Below are 23,155 nucleotides of genomic sequence, written 5' to 3' on the forward strand. Positions count from 1 at the left end.
TTTGGATAGGGCGCTCTCAATTGATGAGGTGCTTCACTTTTGATACTTTTTCATAAAGACAGGATTTTGCTACACGTCAAAGTAACGTTATTTGAGGTATGAATTGGATAGGTTCCCTTGTCGTGCAAGCAGCAAGTGAATTACCGGTGTTGACGTCGCGTGTTAGCCAGCTGCTGCCAGGCTCATACGATGGCGACAAGGCTGATCTGCTACGGGAAGACCTTTGGATCTGTTAACGTTAGCTGGATTTGTACTTTTTCTCTCCTATTTTTAGTTGTACAGTGTCATATTTGTAAGCATCAAGTACCTCATCCTTCAGAGGTATGTCAGCTTATTGTAAATGTACTTTCAAAATGGTTTTGTGTTTAAACGCTTTAATCCAAGCTTGGATATAACTGCAGCTAATTCTTGTTATGACAATCAGCTTGCCATTGCTAGCTTGATAGCTAAATAGCTAACTCAAGGATTCAACCAGATATTAATTTAGACGGGCTCCGGTTCAACGCTGCTACTGGTTTCCCTGGTTCACTGTAGCGTTTTGATTTTCTCCGGACGTGCTGTCTTGTATCGTAATTTACTTTACGACTAAGTTAGTTCACCTTGAATATTTAGAGTAATTGTGGAGACTTGTCAGTACACTTGCTTGTCAAATGTGGGAATTTGGACGTTGTTTTGATTTTAGTTTTCTAGTTTAGTTTCCTCTATGTTAATGACACGTTCATTGGCTTAATTTATGTTCTTCGTAGGTCATTCACAAAGTGCATCTAAAACCAGAAAGGCTTACTAAAAGGAGCATCGATCAGCAATTGAATGTAAACATAATTTATGACCAGAGTGTTGATAGGTGAGTACTGTATCCGTATTGTCAGCCGTCTAGATAAGATGGATGGATGATACATTAGGCTGTCCCTGGTTTTTCTAATTGATTAATCTGAATGTCAATGTCATTTTACTAGGCTACCTGAGGACCAAGGGACACTTGTGAAGGTATGGTGGTAGACCGTTAATGCAAAGCAGACCCATAGGCTACAACTTGTCAAATACTTCTTAGCACTTTCAAGTAATGATTGAAAACCTGGCTAGATGTCCATGTTATATGTAGGTTGCAAATTGTTTGTTTGTCTCTATAGGAAATGCTATTTCCTCAAGCGATTGATTATCTTCAGAAAGCGTTCAGAGTCCGAAGACGAGCAGGCCCTGTGCTACTCAGCAGGTGATTCTCTCTCTCTCGCTCTGTCTCTCTCACACTCACTAATTCACTCTCTCACGCCTTTCCTTGTACTTACACTGTTTGTTGTAATATCGTGGCAGACAAGTAAGGTTTAGATTTGGTTGTCTCAATTATGCATGAATTGTCCCCAATTAGACAATGTGCAACCAATCAGTACTTGCGGAAGAGAGATGACCCCCATCGTTACTGCCAAGGAGCATGTGCCGTGGTCACCAGATGTGGACCAGTTGTCGTGCCTGAGCACCATTTGCAGGTGAGCATCACCCACCCATGACCTGCCCCATAGACAAGCATCTTCACTAGTTATTAGTGCCAAAGAATTGGTAGAGCTCTGATAATCACGTTTATTATCCAAAGCTTTCTGTACCGTTAGGTCCGTATTTTTTTGCATAGTCAAGAAAGCCATTTCAGCTGTGCATAAGACTGCCTGTTGTTACAGCCGAAGCCATCCGCCTTGCGACAGCTAATCAGATCAGGCATTTAGACTGAGCCGGATGATGGGGGGGGTGGTGACATTGGCCATATGCTCAGTGTAGTCATTTCATTCAGTCAGCATCTTTAAAGGATATTGAGGCATTACCTCATCCTCATCTCATCCAGTCCAATAGCATATGGAAGCATGTTTGCTTCTACCATTACGCACCCTGAGCACATGTCTAGGTCTTTTTAAAAAATTTTATAGGATTTATTTTTGTGCTTTTTATGCCTTTAATTGTTAGTACAGTTAAGAGTGGGACAGGAAATGAGAGGGAGAAGAGGTGGGGAGTGGACAGGAGAAATTACATCAGGCCGGATTCGAACCTGTGTCCTCCATGAGCGTCAAGCTCAAATGTGGTCGAGCTACTGGTTGTGCCACAGTGCCCCCCTCATATATCTAATTCCGCGTCTGATTAGGTTGAAATGAAAGCATACCTCTTGTGCCCTTTCTCCAGCAATGCAAAGTGTGCAGCGAGACAGGGAAGTCGTGCGGGCCGGCCGGGCCTCCTGACGGAGAGGGGGCGGAGGGGGCAGACTTCGTGCTGTATGTGAGCGCGGTTACCACGGAGCGCTGCGGACAGGAGAACATCGTGGCCTACGCAGCCTACTGCCAGCTGGAGTCGGAACTGGACAGGTACACCAAAGCATGGAGATACAAGATGCACATGGAGCGGACACAAAGCCTAAATAGATGTCTTGTTTTTATCCCTCTGTGGCATTTTGGACAATGCAAGACATGCATTTTATTAGTGTTTATAATTAAACTGAACCTTGTTCTGACCTTTGCAACCTGTAACATGCCATACCATGGTTTGTTTTTTTGTTGCTGATGTTTTTGTAATTTGATATTGCTCTGTCCTTATCTGCTGTCACTACCACAAGCTGAAACTTCATGGTGCTGTGTTTTTGTTCTGAACACTGGAAGGCCTGTCGCTGGTTATGCCAATCTGTGCCCCCGGATGATCTCCACCCAACCTCTGGAGTTTAACGGCATGCTGTCCACAGTCAAACATGAGATCATCCACGCCCTGGTAAATGCCCTTACCATCCCATGAGGTCAAAGTCAAAGTAGCTTTATTGACCAAGGAATCGATAGGACGTTTCCCACTCTCCCACGGTGAAACATATAAAGTGCACAGGCACAACAGATAAGACAAGACATTACCTAATACTAAGTAAAAACATACAGATACACGTACAGAGGTGCACTTCCATCTGAAAACACATTGTGTTCTGTCATCTGGTCATTGCAGTGAAGCTAAGTGGGTGATGGCTCTGTGATCGCTGTCTGTTTGTTTTGACAGGGTTTTTCAGCAGGACTCTTTGCATTCTATCACGATGATAATGGGATTCCACTGACCCAGCGCTTTGCCAGTGGCTTACCAGCCTTCAACGAGAGGTTGTCCATTTCTTTTACCTTTTTCCGTTATTAGAAAAAAAAAATGTTAAAAAATATTAACCCTTGCCTCAGAAATGTTCACTGTTGTCTCCAAACCTTTGATTGCAACTTTACATATAGACATCTTAAATTTACATAATTTGTTTTGTATAGATAGTGATCATTATCTGTCAAACTTGGCATTGCTTGTTTGAATAACACCATTGCCTGTTCTTTCAGCCTAGGATTGTTCCAGTGGAGTGATAAGGTGATTCGGAGGGCCACGCGACTATGGGACATCAGTGGCAAGAGAATGGTCCGGCACGAAGTCCACCTCTTGGTGACCCCACGCGTGGTGGTGAGGCCTCTTTTAATGTTCAGCAAAGCAACTTCTTTATCCAGCTCTTGCTGGCCTGAGCATATAGCTAAATGGTACTCATTCTGCATTTTAGTCATGCTAAATCAAAAAAACTCATTCCCACTCAAAGCCATTCCATCTCATGGTCCTGTCCATGTGTTTCCAGGCGGAGGCCAGGAGACACTTTGACTGCCCCATCCTCGAGGGCATGGAGCTGGAGAACCAGGGGGGGATGGGCACGGAACTGAACCACTGGGAGAAGAGGCTGCTGGAGGTGAGGGCTGTTGGAGGCTGCCAGAATGAACAAACTTCTGGCATCTGAGAAAAATGTGCGGTTAAGGGTTGCGTTATCCATTGCTATGGATAACTGTCAGATAAGCCTGACGCAGAAGTTGCTTGATCTTTAGGTCACCTAATTGTTATGAGAAATTAAGAATCAATTATAAATAGAGTCTGAATATCCAATTGGTCAATAGAATTCTAAGAAACTGTGTTACTTCACTACAGAATGAAGCAATGACTGGATCTCACACGCAGAACCGAGTGTTCTCAAGAATAACACTAGCCATCATGGAGGACACGGGGTAAGGATTACCTACAGATTTTGACCCACTCTTCTAACAGTTGTAATTGTGAAACTGTCTGCTCATTCCTCATGTTTTACTGATGCCTTTTGTCCTCAGGTGGTACAGAGCAAACTACAGCATGGCGGAGGACTTGGAATGGGGCAAAGGACTGGGCTGTGACTTTGTCATGAAGAGCTGCAAATTCTGGATGGACCGTCAGCGGCAGACGTAAGACCCCTCATGGCTTCATAAGCTTGCAAAAATCTAGGAGGACCAAACGATAAACAACATGTTAATGATGACTGACTAGTAATGCGTTGGGTAGGCCTGGTGCAATGCACTAATACAGGAGCGTGTTGGCTATATAAAGCTTTGACTAAGCCTATAGGAGGATATCCACCCCAGAAGAACCACTGGCTAACCCTGACCTCGGATTCCACCCTGTGTTGGCTTGTAATTCACCCTTTGGCCCCTAGAGGGCATTGTTTTCCTGTTGTGTTTCATGCCTGCTTTGGTTTGTCCCAGGAGGCGTAGCCAGACCCCATACTGTGACTCTGTGAGGAGCACCCCCCTCCAGCTCACCTGCAGGCAGGACCAGCTGGCCGTGGCTGTGTGCAACCTGCAGAAATACCCACAGGCCCTCCCCCTGGAGTACCAGGTAAAGAGGACGGAGCACACTACTGCCCCCGCATGTGCTAGAAACAGAAGGGAACACCTAATTGGTTTGTTCCAAGAAAGCTTGATCAGCACGCCATTGTTTGCAATAGACATTTAGCTACCAAAATGGTGGATTTCATTGTAAAGTACCAATCAATGCAAATAAGAGTTGGTTATTGACATACAGTAGATGCACAATAGCTCACCTTCATCTTGAACCAAAACATCTGACCCCCCTGCAGTATTTTGACCAAATCGGTGGCGTGCCGTCGTTGGAGCTGCCCTCGTACGGTGGCGCCGTGGAGATCGCAGACTTTTGCCCCTTCAGTCAGGAGTTCAGCTGGCACCTGAGTGGAGAGTACCAGCGCAGTTCCTACTGCCGGATCCAGGGCAACCAGCCAGGTAGCTGACTTTAGCACGCTGCTGAATATCCTCAGGCTCCATGCCTCTGCAGCTTATTGGGTGGAGAAGTCAAAAGCAAAGATGTATTCAGTCAAATGTGTGCAGTCTTGGTACTAGTCACTAAACAAATACAGGTGTTTACTGTAGTGTAAACTTCTACTCTTATACGTACGTGTGCTCCCTGATTAATTTGGTTTGAACAACCAAAAGCAAAGATGTATTCAGACAAATGTGTGCAGTGTCTGTACTAGTCACTAAACAAATACAGGTGTTAACTGTAGCGTAAACTTTTACTCTTATTAGTGTGCTCCCTGTCTAATTTTGATTGGAACAACCACTGCCTTTGCAGATGCATGGAGAAATTATGGTGCGGAAGAGTACGGCCCAAGCTCAGTGTGTCTGTATCAGAGGTCACCCTTCACCATGGAGCAGTGCACCAGACGCATGACCTATCCAGACTGGGGCAGCGGCTGCTACAAGGTACACCAACATCCACAGCCTGCAGGTCTCTGGTTTCACCCGCAGCGGAAAGCCTTGACACGACTTTGTGGCCGTTCTGCTTTAGTGGACTTTCTTATTCTCTGTTGAGGATTTTGTAGCAAAAGATAGTCATCACTTGATGTCCAAACTCATAATGTGAGTAAGTTAGGTCAGTCCAGGGAGAAGACTGCAATGTTGTTTGGGCTCCTGAGGAGTGACTACGTATAATACTGCCTTCTTACGGTCAGCTAAAACTCTTATAACTATATAATAATAATGATAATAATAATAACAAATAATTTTAAACATTTTTGACAAGCAGCACCCATCTAGGCCATGAGAAGCAAGGCATGAAGCAGGACCTCCAGTATTCTAGGTCAAGCCTCAGTTGTGGGTGTGTGTGTGTTTGTGCTCCTGCAGATGTCCTGCTCTGATCAAGGGCTAATGGTGTGGGTGCAGGAGCAGCCTTTTGTGTGTGCGGGAATTTTTTTATATTCTCTGTTGAGGATTTTGTAGCAAAAGATAGTCATCACTTGATGTCCAAACTCATAATGTGAGTAAGTTAGGTCAGTCCAGGGAGAAGACTGCAGTGTTGTTTGGCCTCCTGAGGAGTGACTACGTATAATACTGCTTTCTTAAGGTCAGCTAAAACTCTTACTATAAATATACTATACTATACTAAAACTATATAATAATAATAATAATAATAATAACAAATAATTTTAAACATTTTTTGACAAGCAGCACCCATCTAGGCCATGAGAAGTAAGGCATGAAGCAGGACCTCCAGTGTTTTAGGTCAAGCCTCAGTTGTGGGTGTGTGTGTGTTTGTGCTCCTGCAGATGTCCTGCTCTGACCAAGGGCTGATGGTGTGGGTGTTTTTGTGTGTTTGTGCTCCTGCAGATGTCCTGCTCTGACCAAGGGCTAATAGTGTGGGTGCAGGAGCAGCCTTTCTTGTGTGTGCGAGCCGGCCAGCTGCTCAACGTCAACGTGCGCTTCAACGGCTGGGTGTACAGCGGCGCGCTGGTCTGTCCTGCCTGCACAGACTTCTGCAGCTCCTGCCCCCTGCCACACCAGCTCCCCCAGATCAACAACACACAGACGGCTAAGATTGGTGAGTGTCCTGTCAGTCTCTCCTCCACAAGTGAATACTGTAGTACCAACTAAGGGGGTGCTGTGATGCCAAAATTTCACTGTGTCAAGTCAAGTCAAATGTATTTATAAAGCACATTTGAAAACAGCTCACGCTGACCAAAGTGCTGTACGGTTAAATCACAATAAAATAAAACACATCAAAACAAATAGAAAACAGAAACAAAACAATTAGATCACAAAAATACAAATTTGATAAAAAAATTAAATAGGAAAACTATTCTGCTCTGCTGTTCTACTTCTGTCATCCAAATTGCACTCACCACTGATAATGATGGATGCAATTCAGATTTGCGTACAGTGCATTAAGGAATGAGCATTTCTAATGAGCATGGCGTGGACTCCTCTCTATATCTCATTTACATATACATTTAGTCATTTAGCAGACGCTTTTATCCAAGCAACTTTTAAGCAACTTACAAGGATGTATACACATTTTACACTGATGGCACACTGCACGTCAGGAGCAATTAGAGGTTCAGTGTCTTGCTCAAGGACGCTTCGACAGGGTATCAAACTAGCAACCTTCTCATTACTAAACGACTTCTCTACCTCCTGTACCACTGTCTCCCTTTCCCAGACCCCTGCTCCAGCTGCTCTGGCCTGGTGATAACCCTCTGGCTGCTGCTGTTAAACCTCATCCCCCTCCTGGCCGGGTTCATCCTATGTGGCTAATAGGGTTATTCATCTCATAAAGCCTGGAGGGAGTCCGACCCAGTGTAGACTTACCAGCTCCCAGCCAATGGACCTCACTTCTCCGCTGGGGCACTGTTCTGGCGAGGGGGAGAACCTGAGGAGGAACGGCAGGAACTCCTCAAGGAGCAGCAGCAGCAGCTACATCCATGGCTCAACTACTGTAATAAAACAGGGAGGAACATCCTGCAGAGCCCGTGGGAGAGATGCTGTGTGGGATAAGCCATTGATTGCACTCCTTTATTATCTAGCTAAGTGCCAGTATGTTATACTTACCTGTCCGAAGCCATAGGCTCCAGAGCTGGAGAGATGCAGGTGTTCTCATGGCGTGCGAGGTGCTAAATGTCCAACTGTCTGTCCATCCCCAGTGAGAAGGTAGCATTTTCTACAGTACTGGGGGGCATGTCAGGCAAATACTCTGTCCTCCCGCAGACCAAGAGTGGTGCTTTTTTCTGTTTTGGGATAAGTAGACGCACCTTTTTGTTTTCTTTGAAAGTGATGGATTGCTATGAATGTTTTTTTCTATTTCCTTTAAGGTGCATAGAGTAAAGGAAATGTATAGTTAAGACTTTAAAATGTGCCGAGTTTTTGAAAATGTTTGATGTTTGCGTTTGGTCTGGAAACTCAAGTGGAATATGCGTGTGTGAGCTGTGTGTCTGAGATTAGGCGAGTACTGTCAAACAAATATGTGGAGGACATAATTTATTAAGTTTAGCTACAAACGAGACATTATTTTTGTGCATAAGGAACATTTTGGTAACCATATGTGGGGGAAAAGAGATGGTTCCCGGATGGATGATTCATGGTTCCTCATGTTTCCTTGTGTGGTCCACCAGTAGTTCTATTTAACCATATCATTATGTTGTGTGGCAATGAGAGATGGCAGAAAGGTTTCTGTCAAGCTTGTGCTGGGATATATCATACATTTTACCTTGCTTAAGGAGGGTATGTCCATATATCTGTACTTTTCCCCCGAAATGCATAGTTACGTTTATCTGTAGCTTGATTGTTTTGTTCAGTCCAGTTGGCTGAAAAAAAAAATCATTATCCTACACTCAATTCCATACCGGATATGAAGACTTAAAATGTTTTAAACTGCCGGACATTTCATGAGCGGAATTTACCTTGGACCCTCCACCCCCCCCAATTTAGCTTGAATTAAAAATGAATCAGTGTGAGGATCATTGCCTGCAAATGTACTGTGAAGTATAATCAGTATGGTGAGTTTATTGTTGGCGGAAGGATTAGGTGTTAAACTTTTCAGTTCCCTCACTTTCGAATGAAGTTAAACTGCAGATGCTTTACGCTTCTGCTGTTTGTTTACAAAACATTCAACTAACTCTTCCTTGCAGACTGTTTGAATCTTTACCTTTTTCACCCTTATATTAAACTTGATAATGTCAAGAGTCAATATTTTTAGAAACCCAATGAAGATATACAGTTGGATATGCTGTGGCAGCTATGCTAGCATACTATAATATGTTTATGTTGATTTTAGTGGAAGGCACTATTCCTGAACTGTTAACAATTGGTCAGGAGGCCCAGTTGCATAAGTTGCACAGATCATCAGAAATGCTACTTTTTAATTGTGTGTATTGATTATTTATTTTTTAATCGCAGCAGTAATTGATTTTTTTGAGAAGGGCTGGTATGATATTTGTATTGATTTATTGTGTTTATGTCTATATATGTATTTATGTCGTTCCGTCTGCTCCTGCTATGCCAGTAGTGATCGTACAGAGCAGATGAGCCTTAAGGTGCCAGGATCCCAGTCCTGAATTATTTATGAATTCTGCACCACAATGCCTACCAATCATTACATCATTTTTTTTATTTCTAAAAAAAATGGTAATGTGGTAGGTTCTGAACCCATAGTTTGTCTGTTGTGTTTTGTTTTAAAATAAGAAATTATTAAATGATGAAGGGGGTGTCCGTCTATGTGACTTGTCGAATAGAAGGACAACATTATCATGTACAGTGTAGTTCACTGAGATGAATTCAGTGTGGTATATGTTTTCCTGTTTTGTATTGGTGCATCTGTTTAAATATTTATGTGGATTAGTTGAAAGGTGTAAGGTATAAAAACACTTAATAGTTTGACATCTGATTATGTTCATTCAACACTGACCTCCTATCCTGTTACATCATATAATAATTGCTATGGAGATTGCTATATAAGTTTTATTCCCCTCCAGTTGGTTCAATTCAGGATACAAACTCATATGCAGTGTTTTACATGTTATTCTTGTTTGGCAATGAAGTGAATTATAATATTATCCCTGAACTGGCAAAACTAATGAATATACCATAACCTCTGATGACAATTGTGAAACTGTATTTCATTGAAGCATTTGTAACAAAAGGTGTGTGTGTCTGTGCGTGTGTGTGTGTACGGTACAAACCTTTTTATATATATACTTTAAGGGTTTAGTACATTTGTCTCTCTTACATTGTACTTGATATATGTGTAACATTTACATGATATCTTACTTTGTTTATAGGCTGTTTTGAAACAAAAAATGTCACTTGACGGTCTTTGTGGCCGGTAGACTTGTTTGCTTCCTTGATAGTCTAACAGTAACTTGAAGAGGAAAGGTATAAGCTTTTCTTTACTGTATAGATTGCAAATATTTGAAATAATTATCAAACTAATAAAATTAACATTTTCTCAGGCATTCTTTGAGACCAAGACAAATCATTCTATAGTTTCAAACAGCCATTTAAGAGTGTTCTTCAGTTCCTCAGTCTTTGTTTGGATCTTTCTAACTGAATCAGAAGAGGCATTCCAACCATTTGAATATTTTCTCTGGAAAAAAGCAACAAATGTTAACCAATGTGATGCATCGAATGAATGTAAAGCAAGGTGTCATTCCTATAGTCTAACAACATTTTAACACTACAAACTTTGAGTCTATACTGCTAATCATTTCTTTGCAATTTGATTGAAAATGAACCTATTAACACATATATTTGCATAATTAATGTATAGCATACATATGTGTCACACCAAAGACATTTATATGCAGGTTGTAGCCCTCTATTATACACAATAATGTTAATCCGATTGCATATCATTGACTTCATAGATGACGTTCTGATAAACTAAACAGTGTGCAGTAGGCCTAGACGCGCGTGCAAGTTACAACTACGACTATTTGTTATTATTTATCTTGGAGCAAAACATTTTATCACGTAGTCGTTGTTAGACTGCTTTGAATGAAGACTTGAAAACATTTTACTGTATTTTTTGTATTTCAAAAATAAAATTTTGGAAAAACATTAATAGCATTTTCCTGTATGGTTTTATTTGAGGGGGAGGGATGGGACACAAGATAAGTATATAAATGGAGTCTACCTAGCATTCAACAAAATGTTTTAGTAGCTGAAATAATGACAACAACATTTTATTTTATTTGATAACCAGTACACCCACAGACATAAAAATGGAGGAGGAGGGCCATTTTTTAAAGCTTTTAAAGGGTTTGAATTGTGTTATTATATACCTTTACATTATTGAGGAACATAGAGAGGAGTGGCTTTCAATTATTATACTTGCTTTGTGTATTTCGCTGATGGAAATATTAAATTCGTATTTTTAAAAGAGGCACTTCACAGAAACAGCATTTATCTAAGCATAACATTTTAGCTGGGTAATATAACATGGCACAAAGTTGAGAAAAACAATTTGTCATCATGCTTTCAGTGGTAGCGCCACATGACCATAACATACTATGTCAGAATAAAAGCTGTGAAAATGACGTCCCATGAGTCTCAACCTGGTATGCCGCTTCCACGGTATACCTTTGGACCGCATGTTACTCGCCAGACTAGAGATGCCCCGTCTGTCCCGTCTATCGCCGGCGTTCAGCTGGGTCTGTCATCTCTGCCCAATACATCTCTGGTCGGCCACATCCTATCAAGGGCGTGCTGCTGGTCGCAATGTTCATATGGAGACTTTTATTGTGATAGAGTGTTAATGTTATCGTGATCCGAGGGTGCGTTGACTTCCTACTTTACGCACGTCAGGCATGGCGGTCTTAGGACCTGTAGCGGAGTAAACACTTGCCCTAATGATGTTTTAACGAGACAATATATATTTTAAAGACTATTAACATAGAAAGGCCAGCTACAACGTGCCTCCTTGGTGTATGACTTTTATAAATGTTAACGTTAACAATCAGAACGTTTGTCTTTGCCGTATAAAGTCAAGACATCTCTATGGTTAGCGTCATATTGTCCTAGCATAGGAAGCTAGATAGCATTCGCGTTGCAAAACCCATCTAATCTCTGACATTCTCCGGGAGGCCGGGAGGGCAACAATGCAAGGTGAAACCACAGGAATACGAATTTCTGAGAGCGAAGGAAAACTCGATGGCCTCACGCAGAACAGGGTGCCGGGTTCCATTACAAGAGGGAGCTCGAAAAGTTGGCAATACAGGTGATTTGCCCTCGTTTGCTATTGCTAATGTTAGCCACCCACCACATTAAGTACTTGTCACAAATCAGTGCTTCTGCTCTGGATGCCATCCGATTGTGCTTAATCTTAATGCTCAGTCAGTAAACGTAGTGCCATTTTAAGATGCGAGAGGGTTGGCTATGTGTTCGTCTGTGTTGGATCATGACATTCCGCACGTAATTGGCAACATCTTGAAGTCGTTTGTATCGTAAAAACAGCTGGCTTAGACTGGATTCGCATTGATTCTTAGTGACTGTTGCTGGCTATCTGATACCTGCGCATATCTTGGCTAACACTAATGGCAAGTCCCGTAATAGCTTGGTGTTGTATCATCATGTCTTGGTTGTCTTTACAGTGACCATATGGAAAATGTCGATGGTTATCTGATGAAGTATACCAACCTGGTCACTGGGTGGCAATACAGGTGAGCCTTGATAACGTTACAGCTGTGGTGATTACACTGCTCAGTTATTTCTGATGTCTTTCAAGGTGTATATATATTGCTTGGAATCCCATAGCACAGCAAAGCTAACTTACTCTTTCTCACTGTTAAGGTTCTTTGTCTTGAACAATGAATTGGGGCTTTTGGAGTACTTTGTCACTGAACAGTCACGGTCTCAGAAGCCACGAGGAACATTACCTCTGGGGGGTGCAGTTATCTCCCCCAGTGATGAGGACTCACACACGTTCACCGTTAATGCCATCAGTGGGGAACAGTACAAACTTAGAGGTACCTACCACACACACACACACACACACACACACACACACACACACACACACACACGAATTTATGCATTTACCAAAATATATAACCAAATGTATTGATTAGGTATACTGCACTTGTGAATGTTTTCCACTTTCCAATCTGGTACGCCACAGCTGCCGATGCCAAAGAGAGACAGCACTGGGTGAGCCGGCTACAGATATGCACACAGCATCACACCGAAGCCATGGGAAAGGTAGTTATTTATGTGTGTGTTTATGTCTGATAATGATCATTATATTTATATGAATCATATATTTGATGATTTGACCCCAAAAACAAGAATCCATACTTAGAGAAAAATAAGTCGGTGGGAGTCTGAATTCGTTGATGACTATAAAGTCCTGGCTGAATAAGACGGCAAAAAAGCTAGATTTACAGTATCTACCAGATTATGTTAATTGTTGTAAAACCTGAAAGCCAAAGCTGTCTAGAGCATCTTTGGTCCATACCGATATGGTAATTCAAGACATTCCAGATATTGAAGACAAAAATATCAGTTGCTGTACAGTTGTTTGGCCCTTCATGATTGAGACGTTGTGGTCATCTCCCTCTGCTGCTGTTACATTTAGTCATTTAGCAGACGCTTACGCTTCTATCCAAAGCGACTTACAATGTATACATTTTACATTTCCACTGATGGCAATTGCACATCAGGAGCAATTAGGGGTTCAGTGTCTTGCTCAAGGACGCTTCGACAGGGAATTGAACTAACAAATTTTTGATTACTAAGCGACTTCTGTACCTCCTGTAACACTGTCGCCCCTGTTCCCTTTCAGACCAACCCACCCCTGAAGGCTCGCAGCCTGTCGGTGGCCTCCCAGGGCAGCTGCTCCCCCAGCTCGCAGCGCCGCATCAGCCAGAACCCCGGCTCCCTGTTGGGCATCTCCCAGATGCACCTCGGCTCCAACTCCCCGTACTCCAGTAAACGGTCGCTGTTACCAGACCACCTGCTTGAGGCCAGAGAGGTGAGGCGCCATTTATTGCCATACTGCCAAGTCACTATGCTATTGGGTCACTCCACGGCAAAACACCTAGAGCCTCACAGGTCACTATGCTATTGGGTCACTCCACAGCAAAACACATAGAGCCTCACAGGCCATGGCATGGAGTTTCATGAAAAAAAAGTCAGGGACATATATTTATTTTATAAAAGTAAATGTGCAAATTCCCAAAAAATCCCCAAAATATTTTAAATGTAGTGCCCTTGAATGACTGATGATTGCACGCTCATTCATGAAACATGTCCTGTTCTACTTAATTCCATAGCTCAGTTAAACTTATCAGCGCAGCAAAAAGTTTCGCCTCAGAACATCCATGACATGATCTGTGAGGCTCTAGGTGATTTTGCGTTGAATGACCCTGTTATCTGGACTTGAAGTACTATAGCTTACCATTTGTTTCCAAACAAAACACAGAGCGCACATCCTCTGATAAAACCTTAGGGCCTTAAAGGTAGAGCTTGTGATTGTAGCTAAATGTAGTTGGTATTTGAGCTCAACAGCCAAACAAATTACGTCCCTTCTTTCCATGCTCCTGAAAGTGTTGATTGGCTGGAATTGTTTATGGTTTGATGATCCGAGCGACTATGTTTTCTTAATTACAGAGCTAGGACTGAACGAACAGACATAGTTTTAGCGCACACTCAGAACAGACAGCTAGAGTACTGTGAGGAACAATTTGCTGAATTTGACAAAAAAAAAATATTAGATTAGAACCGCAAACTGCACTTGAAAGTAACTTTTGATGGGTCTAAGAGAGATTAGAATGCTAGATACTATATTGAACCGTAAAATGTCTGATTTGTGTATTTGAATGAAAACCTTCTGTATTCGTGAGTTGGAATAAAAACAATCTTGGACATCACTGACATAATGCATGGCAAGCATTTTGAGCTCTGAATCAGTATACCGCATTAGGACGGCTCATAACAATTAGCAGCTTTTCAGTTTTCCCGACCAACTCCTAAACCCAATGACATTCTGAGACCCTCTCTCCCCTCTCTCCCTCACCCCAGATGATGCATCAGGCTCAGGGGCAACACCGGGACTTGATCCTTAGCATCGAGGGCCTGCCGTCATCCGCTGGCCCCTCTCCTTTGGACCAGGACCTCCTGCTGCTGAAGGCCACCTCTCTGGCCACCATGACCTGCCTGAGCGACTGCCTGCAGATCCTCCAGCTGCAGCAGGTGGCACGCCAGAGGATTCCCCTGGGAGGTGAGAGATGGAAGGCTTTGTTTGTGCCTGTTTGCTTGGCCTACTTCATCCTGGGTACTCGGGGGAATTATGGAATAATTCAGGATAGCACTAAGTGGGTCTCAGCACAACTAAAAAACAGAATAATACAGACAAAAGTGTCTTACAGTCGGATCATCCTTTTCTGTGTCCCTGACCGTGACGCCTACTGAAGGCTCTAACTTAGGGCTAAGGTTTCATTGAGAACGCTTCTGACTCCTCCATTATGGTGTGATGTGCATTTCCATGGCATGCTTTTGGTGCAGGCATCATCCCGTGTCAGTTACTGTAATGACTCCAGGTTGTCTCCTTGCTGCTATGTTGGACTGCTTGACTGCATTGCACCTATCCAAATTGCACATGTGATCTTCACCCTATGAATAATAACTCAACCATAATTGTGAGCTTTTGCCTTTAGCCTGTGAGTGCAGAGGAATGTTTTGCCGCCTTGTTTTTGTTACTTCTCCTGATGAAGGAATTACACCCTTGCACAATCTGGTAATGGATTGGCTGCTTTTGTATACAGACGCTGGATTGGGTTACTTGGATCCATCCACCAGTTAGCCCAATCACTCCTCTGAATAAGTGAAGGGATACAGAAGAGTAGAAATCACAAAGTAATGAAATATATGTTTGAAATATGGTATTGATAGTGAGGTTAACCATACACATTAAATACATAATCTCATGGGTTTCATACTATGATAGAAGCTTGAGCAAAATAAGAGGATGGTAGGGATATTGTTGACCGGAAGGTTTGCTCATTTATTATTAAAACCATTTTATACCATTACCGTTATGTGGGTTAACATTTTAAACATTGATATATATTTTAATGTACATCTTCATCAGTAAGCAGTTGTTGGTGCTGCTTGATTGAAAGATTATTTATATAACTTGACTCACTCCGTAAACAAGATATGTAGCCTTGGCCAAAATCACCTCCCGCTCAGTTATTGAACACCTTAAATCGCATGGACACAGAGCCTCACAGGGGCACCATGTTGTAGCCAGGTAATTAAGATTCGGCTGAAACCTGATGTACACCTGTCCGCCCAAGGGGGCCAAGCATAGGCAGTGATGGGACTTACAGAGAAGAAACAAAAGAACTTGCCCACTCACCTGCCATGCACGTTCATTAGCTTTGGCACGCTAGCGCCCGCTGGCTAATCCTAGGTCATGTTCTCTTTGGCAGAATATGTGACCTCTGCTCCGTGCCAGCCAGTGGAATATTGTTTCATTATGGATGAGGAACAGGATCCCCCTCTGATAGGCCGGCGGCTGAAACCAGAGCCGCTAGGTAGCCGCTGTGTTGACATCTCTCCCAAATTGTACCGCCGCGTCGCTGTCTGTTCTTGGAACAGAAGCTGTTACTAATGCATAAAGGTGTCCTCTGTCTCTTGTCGTCAGCCAGCCATCATTCTTCCCTTCAATCTCCCAGATTCCCCCCCTATTTCTGTGTATTGCATGGAAATCCAGGGAATCGCTTTCAGGCCACACAGTGATGGCCAGAGTTGTGGGTTTGTTTGTTTTCCTGTCCTGTCTTTGTGTTTGAAGGAATAGGCATCTAGTTACCATGGCATGCATTTTTTATCATTCAGAGGAGCATATAGACACTTGATAGCGTTGTGGCTGGAGTGTTGTTTTTGTGTTTGAAGGACACACACGGTAGATATCAGCAGCCTTTGCTTGTTTGATTGATTTTTTTTTTCCTTTTTGTTTGTTTGGTTGAGTTTTTTTTTTTCTCTCCCAAACAAAGGCGCTGTCGGCCGAGTCAAAGAAACTAGGGTCACTTACCCCTCACCCCTTAAAACACATGAGCCTCCATGGGAGGGGGGGGGGTGGGGGGAGCAGGTATGGGCGGAGTGTGTTTGGAGACGATGACCTGGCGGCTCAGGTTGCAGTCGGCGAGCTCTGGAGCGCGTCCGCGGGCAACTGAGCAACCGCTCAACGGCGCTGCCGATGCCTCCCTCCGCACGCGCTGCCACTGCTACATTCGGTCGCAGCAGGCAGGAGCTGTAACAGCGGTCAGGCCGGCATCGGTGGTGCGATCTGTGTGTGTGTGTGAGTGTGTGTGTGGGCGCGAGGGACTACGGACGCGGAGTGAGTGTGCTGTTGGGTGGGGGAGGGGCCCGTACGGGTGGGGTGGGGGGACATGAGCGCCTCTCAGACCAGCTCCATGTTTCCTGCAGGGCCCACCATAGAGTGGCTGGAGCCCAAGCTGCCAGACATCCTGAAGAATGGGGGCTCGCCGCTCAGCAGCACCAAAGACAGCTCCAGCAAGTCGGAGGGAGGCGCGCCCGAGAACCTGGAGATGGACCTATGCTCCGCCGCCGGGGTAAGACCAGCAGAGAGCTATCAAGCTATCAGCTGACTCTTTGAGACAAACAAACACACACACACACACACACGCACACACACACACATCATAAAAGAATTATCCATGAAAACGACTGCTGAAGCTGTGTGCTGTGTTCACAAAAGGCAAAGGGCAAAGGACCTTTAATTTAACAGACTTTATATCTCACAGAGTGTGACTTTATTACGTTGTGGAGTGTGTGTTATGTAATGTGTTGGAAAAACATATCCTGTAAAGGTTCTTTGTGAAGTTGAGGCAAAACACATGTGGCAGTGTCTGTGACATAGCCTTCCACTGCCTCGGGCTCTCAAGAGTTCGTCTCTTATCGTCTGATCTTAATTACGTCTGTTACATGAACACCTCTGCTGTGGAATAGAACACCCTTTTACGCATGTTCCAATGAGAGAGAGAGAGAGAGAGAGTGAGAGTGAGAGAAATTGAAACAGAAGTTTGCTAATTCGGCTTTAAAGGAAACTCTGGTTGTTGGCAAGCAGCCAGGCTCTTCATCAAATCACATTGGATCAGATGAGGCAGCCAATGATGCAGCTCCCAAAAACCTCACCCTGATGCTTATCATCAGGCAAAACAGGCCTAGGAAAAACAAAGAGAGAGGTCTATCCCCAGGCTAAGGCTGGACTTTGGGTGTTTTTTGTTTAGTTTTTCTGATGGCCACATCAATTCATTGAGGTGCACTGGAGGACGTTGAGTCCTCAGGGCTCTCACAGACTGCTGAGGGGTGTGTGTGTGTGTGTGTGTGTGTGTGTGTGTGTGTGTGTGTGTGTGTGTGTGTGTGTGTGTGTGTGTGTGTGTGTGTGTGTGCGCGCTGTGTGTCCCCTCAGGAGCAGGAGGAGATAAATGCTGACGAGGAGCTGGAGGACTCGGCGCCTGACGAGGAGGAGGAGCTTGAGGCCATGGAAGAGGAGCGCAGTGTCATCCTGCACCTCCTGTCCCAGCTGAAACTGGGCATGGACCTCACCAGGGTGGGCCCTTCCCCTCTCACCCCACTTACCCCCCTCGCCCCTCTCACCCCCCTCACCCCACTTACCCCCCTCTTACAACTTTGAATTGTGTTAATATCAATATGACTGTATTGTATTAATGTCAATATGACTGAATTGTATTAATATCAATATGACTGTATTGTGTTAATATCAATATGACTGAATTGTATTAATGTCAATATGACTGAATTGTGTTAATATCAATATGACTGAATTGTATTAATATCAATATGACTTGGTGCCTTTACTTGGGAGCTTTTATTGCGGTCTCCCTTATTACTAAAATAAGCCCCCCATTTTCGGGCTACAATGCCCGCGGTGACACAGGTTCGATTCCAGCCTGCCGTCCTTTCCCGATCTTCCCCCCACTCCTCCTCACTTCCTGTCCCAAATACTTCACTGTACGGTTAAGGTTAAAAAACCCATATATAAAACTTTAAAAAAAAAAAAAAAAAAGAATGCTGCCTTCTGACCCAAACCCTGCTAATCCTCCAGGTGGTGCTGCCCACGTTCATCCTGGAGAAGCGCTCGCTGCTGGAGATGTACGCCGACTTCATGTCCCACCCGGACCTGTTTGTGGCCATCACGGACGGGCCCAGCCCCCTGGAGCGCATGGTGCGCTTCGTGGAGTACTACCTGACCTCCTTCCACGAGGGCCGCAAGGGCGCCATCGCCAAGAAGCCCTACAACCCCATCATCGGCGAAACCTTCAACTGCTCCTGGGAGGTGCCCAAGTCCTCCACCGGCGCCACCCCCGGCACTGGCACCCCACCGGACCCAGGGGCCTCAGACTCTTACCTGCTGCGCTACGTGGCTGAGCAGGTGTCCCACCACCCGCCCGTCTCTGGCTTCTACGCCGAGTGCCAGGAGAGACGGATCTGCGTCAACACCCACGTGTGGACCAAGAGCAAGTTCATGGGCATGTCCATTGGGGTGTCCATGGTGGGGGAAGGTAAGGCCGACTGCTGCCATTTTGCATCGAAAGGAACAGTGAAGGCTTTTTTAGTGTGAAAGATTTAGCCTTGTGAGCTAAATTGTGTGGAATGTGCAGGGTATTTAATAACACATGTTGGTGTGTGGTTATGTCAGTTATCTTCAATGTTAGACACTTTGGGTGAAAACAGTCCTTTAATTGAGGTGTGTGTGTGTGTGTGTGTGTGTTTGATTTTAGGTGTCCTGCATCTGCTGGAGCATGATGAAGAGTACACCTTCACGCTGCCCTCGGCTTATGCCCGCTCCATCCTCACGGTCCCCTGGGTGGAGTTGGGGGGAAAGATCAACGTTAACTGCGCCAAGTCGGGCTACTCTGCTGCTATCACATTCCAGACCAAGCCCTTCTATGGTGGCAAACTGCACAGGTAACAGGCTAGCTACACACATAACCTCAAACTGCACAGGTAAACGTCTAGCCACACACATAACCTCAAACTGCACAGGTAAAAGTCTAGCCACATACATAACCTCAATACACCCAACACTACCAAGCCTGTCCACCAAACCCAATGATGTCCACCACCATATCTCTGGCCATGCCAAATGGAACTTTGGACTTTAAATAGATTTCGCCCGTGTACTGATGCCAAAGCAGTGTCATTATAAATGTAAACGGCAAAGGTGCATAACCTGGAGTTTGTTGTTTCGGTGCTCCCGGCAGAGTGAGCGCCGAGGTGAAACACAACCCCACCAACGCAGTGGTGTGCCGGGTGCAAGGCGAGTGGAACGGCGCGCTAGAGTTCACCTACAGCAGCGGCGAGACCCGCGTCATCGACGTCACCAAGCTGCCCATCACCCGCAAACGCGTCCGCCCCATCCAGAGGCAGGGACCGTACGAGTCCAGGTAAGAGCAGAGGAAGAGGAGGGAGAGGAAGTTGTGTGTTAAACAATGCAATTATGATACAATAAGAAAAGGATATTATTGTTTTTGTTTGTTTGAGTGTTGTCACCTCCTGGTTGAAGCACTGCTTCTCTAAGACAAGTCAGTTTCGAGTTGATTTATCGAGGAGCACAGTTAGCTTTGTGTAGCCCCTCAGTGCTCAGTGTGGGGTGAGTGGGGCTGACCTGTGACTGGTGTGCCTGCAGGCGTCTGTGGCAGCACGTGAGCGAGTCCCTGAAGCAGAGGGACATCGAGACGGCCACGGAGCACAAGCGCTTCCTGGAGGAGCGTCAGAGGACCGAGGAGAGGCATCGCACAGAGACCCAGACACCCTGGAGGACCAAGTGCTTTGAGAGACAAGTAGGCATCAGTCCTAGCTTAATGGATATGGCAGACGCATAGAAAATAAAGTTATATAGTTTATTTAATTTAAAGCGTGGAATGGGAATTTTGCACTGCACATTAACCAAGTAATACAGTTCTACTCCAGCTCTAGTATATGGGAGTGAATAAGTGGTCTAAAAGGGCTATTCTGCATTAGTAATCTCTATCGGCTAGATAACCAAGAAATGAGAGACGCATACATTTTCACCACACCTGTGTGAAAATCGTGCGATCGCACGCTGGTCATAGTCTACCAAAGTAACGATGCGTGTGGTGATTCTATCGTGTAAAACTGAAAAAATGTCGCCTGAAGTTAAGGATTTGATTCCCTGTGACTATTCTGCTCTAATCTCTCTCATCTCCTCTCCGCTCCTCTCCACAGGGTGAAGGCTGGGTGTACTACCAGCCGCTGTGGAAGACGGGCAACCAGAGCCCCACGCTGAGCACCTCTCAGACCAGTCTCTGAGCCCCCCATGTGGCTCATCGCTCCCCCTCTACCCCCATTACATATTCCATCTCTTCACTCTATGGACAAACTCCCCCGCCCCTCCCATCCCCTCCCTGCCCATACCGACTCTTAAGATGATTTGCTTATTCAGGTTGTAAGACTGTTGTGCGTTATGGAATGGTGGATCCCGCTCTCCTGGCAGAGTGAGGCGCTCGTGATTTCTCTGCATCCCCTTATTCGGATACTTCCTCTTGTTTATTTTTTTCTTTTTGTATCATTTCAATGCTGAATGCTCTGTGGACAGTCCCCGAGTACACACAGATATCCTTTGCTGATGTTGCCTTAAATGAGATGTGCTTGTTGTTTATGTGCAATGAGTGATGGTTTGCTTTAGGGTGGTGGTTGGACCTGGTCGTTTGTTTGTTTGTTTGTTTGATTGATTGTTTTTGTTGTTGTTGTTTGTTTGTTTGTTTGTTTTCCTCTCCCATCTGAGCTGGTGCTACGTTTAACACTGATGTGGCACCAGTTCGGTTTTAAACTAGAAAATATAGTTTTTAATTAAAAATAAATAAATAACCTATCGATTAAAGTAAGTGATGTGCTAATGGATATGACAAATGAGAGGATCATTGGCATCAGAGGGAACGCTTTATTTTCTTGTCGCAGGATGCAAGGGAACCCTGACTAAAGACTGCGTGTGAGCAGGCAAGGCTCTGGCTTTGAATGCGTTCTGAAATGGTTATGCATAAAGATGCTGCTGAAGTGTGCTGCTGGACTCTGAAGTGTGAAGCTGTGATGTGACCAACCAGACGGCTGCATGGCTCCTCTGACTGGGCCTGTGCAGCAGTGGTGTTATCATGTCCACATGCCCAGAGTACAGCTTGACCGATAGGAAAGACACAGGGAGGTTAAGTCTAAGGCTAGTCTATAAAGAGGGCCACCAGCGAGAGCCAAAGACCCCCACATTCCCCTGTGAAAGCTTAGAGGGCTTCCTCTTGGAGAGGGCAGACTTCTCTGGAAACCTCCTCTGATTGGTTGCCGTAGTTCGGGAGCCTCACTAGCACACCCCTGACATCGCCCCCCCACCCCCCCCCCCCCCCCCCTTATCTCGTCACCCACTTTGCATTATGCATGTGAGCGCTCATCTATGCTCTCTCGCTGGTATGAATCTACCTCGTCTCGAGCCATCGTCTCAAGGGCAATCAAACGTTTGGAAGAAAGCTTGTGTGGATTTTGGGTTTGGCTTTCCCTTACTTTCTCCTCCTCTCTCTTTCCATTTTTGTTGGTTTGTAACCCAAATTGTAACTGGATCAAGTAAACACTATGGACAAAGAATTGCTTTTTTGAAAATAATCGGAACGTTGTGCATCATGTGTTTCGAGCTAACGGAGGCCCACTAGCTCACAGTGCGGTTAGCATTTCTCTGGTATCTGTTTGAAGCGAGCTTGCTCCCAGTTTAGCAACACATGGCGTGAAAGCAGGATGTTGAGAAACTTGTGGTGCCTTATTTGTATTTCGTCTTCCAACCCCACTCCTCCATCGCATTCAATCTCTCCATCTCTCCCCCTCAGTTTTTCTCATGAGATAGTACAAACTGAGAGGTACCTACTACACACACACACACACACACACACACAACCACCCGCCGTCTATGTGTACCTATCCCTCCTGGGCTCCTTAGAGCTGAGGATGCATTCTCTCTACTTCAGGATTGTAAGGTGTGACATGATGACCTTTTTTTCTCCCCCCCCCCCCCCCCTCCCTTTTTGTGTTCTCCATTCGACCTGTATATCTTGCTGAGCTGTGAATTGCACTGATATTTTAACAACACTCCCTGTAGCCTGAGATCCTGATGAATGAATAAAATTGCTAATATATTTGTTGAGGAGTTCTTGTCTCTGTTTTTCTTATTTGGTTTTTCATTTCGATTGGTTGATTAGTAGTTGGGTGTGACATCTATGAGTCGTCCAATAAATGATTCTCACAAAAGCAAGTTGATATTTAATGTACAACACTTTATGAGATGAATATGCATATATAATATATATATATATATATATATAATCCATACATTTGTGACACCAGTTCACAATAACAACACAGTGGCTCATTAGGTTCATAAAATCTGGTCCTTCATCAGAATTCACAGAACCTCATAGATTTGTGTCAGATTTTCCTCAGGTCACTAGCAAATGGAATGCTCTTCAGTACATATTGGAAGTTTACCCAATAAATAGAAT

At 44.4% G+C, this 23,155-nt stretch overlaps 2 protein-coding genes across 2 annotated transcripts; both read left to right on the forward strand.

Annotated features, from left to right (window-relative positions):
* Positions 1-189: 189 nt before the first annotated feature.
* Positions 190-7,415, forward strand: lmln (leishmanolysin-like (metallopeptidase M8 family); the record flags this gene model as incomplete). Its single annotated transcript, XM_080838266.1, has 17 exons — positions 190-321; positions 747-844; positions 957-987; positions 1,131-1,213; positions 1,367-1,484; positions 2,164-2,342; positions 2,634-2,739; positions 3,013-3,107; positions 3,327-3,444; positions 3,611-3,718; positions 3,952-4,028; positions 4,128-4,238; positions 4,536-4,668; positions 4,910-5,069; positions 5,419-5,549; positions 6,453-6,663; positions 7,282-7,415. 17 exons carry the CDS (start codon positions 190-192, stop codon positions 7,374-7,376), a joined length of 1,986 nt encoding a protein of 661 aa, XP_080694392.1. The 3' UTR covers positions 7,377-7,415.
* A 4,048-nt stretch (positions 7,416-11,463) lies between these two features.
* On the forward strand, positions 11,464-22,798 carry osbpl11 (oxysterol binding protein-like 11). The gene is made up of 13 exons (XM_080838670.1): positions 11,464-11,832; positions 12,206-12,274; positions 12,405-12,580; positions 12,733-12,812; positions 13,396-13,584; positions 14,634-14,832; positions 17,043-17,188; positions 18,049-18,189; positions 18,706-19,162; positions 19,382-19,568; positions 19,865-20,047; positions 20,290-20,443; positions 20,850-22,798. Exons 1-13 carry the CDS (start codon positions 11,714-11,716, stop codon positions 20,931-20,933), a joined length of 2,184 nt encoding a protein of 727 aa, XP_080694796.1. The 5' UTR covers positions 11,464-11,713; the 3' UTR covers positions 20,934-22,798.
* Positions 22,799-23,155: the final 357 nt, after the last annotated feature.

This window comes from Sprattus sprattus, assembly GCF_963457725.1.
Source record: "Sprattus sprattus genome assembly, chromosome: 5".
Taxonomy (NCBI): Eukaryota; Metazoa; Chordata; class Actinopteri; order Clupeiformes; family Clupeidae; genus Sprattus; species Sprattus sprattus.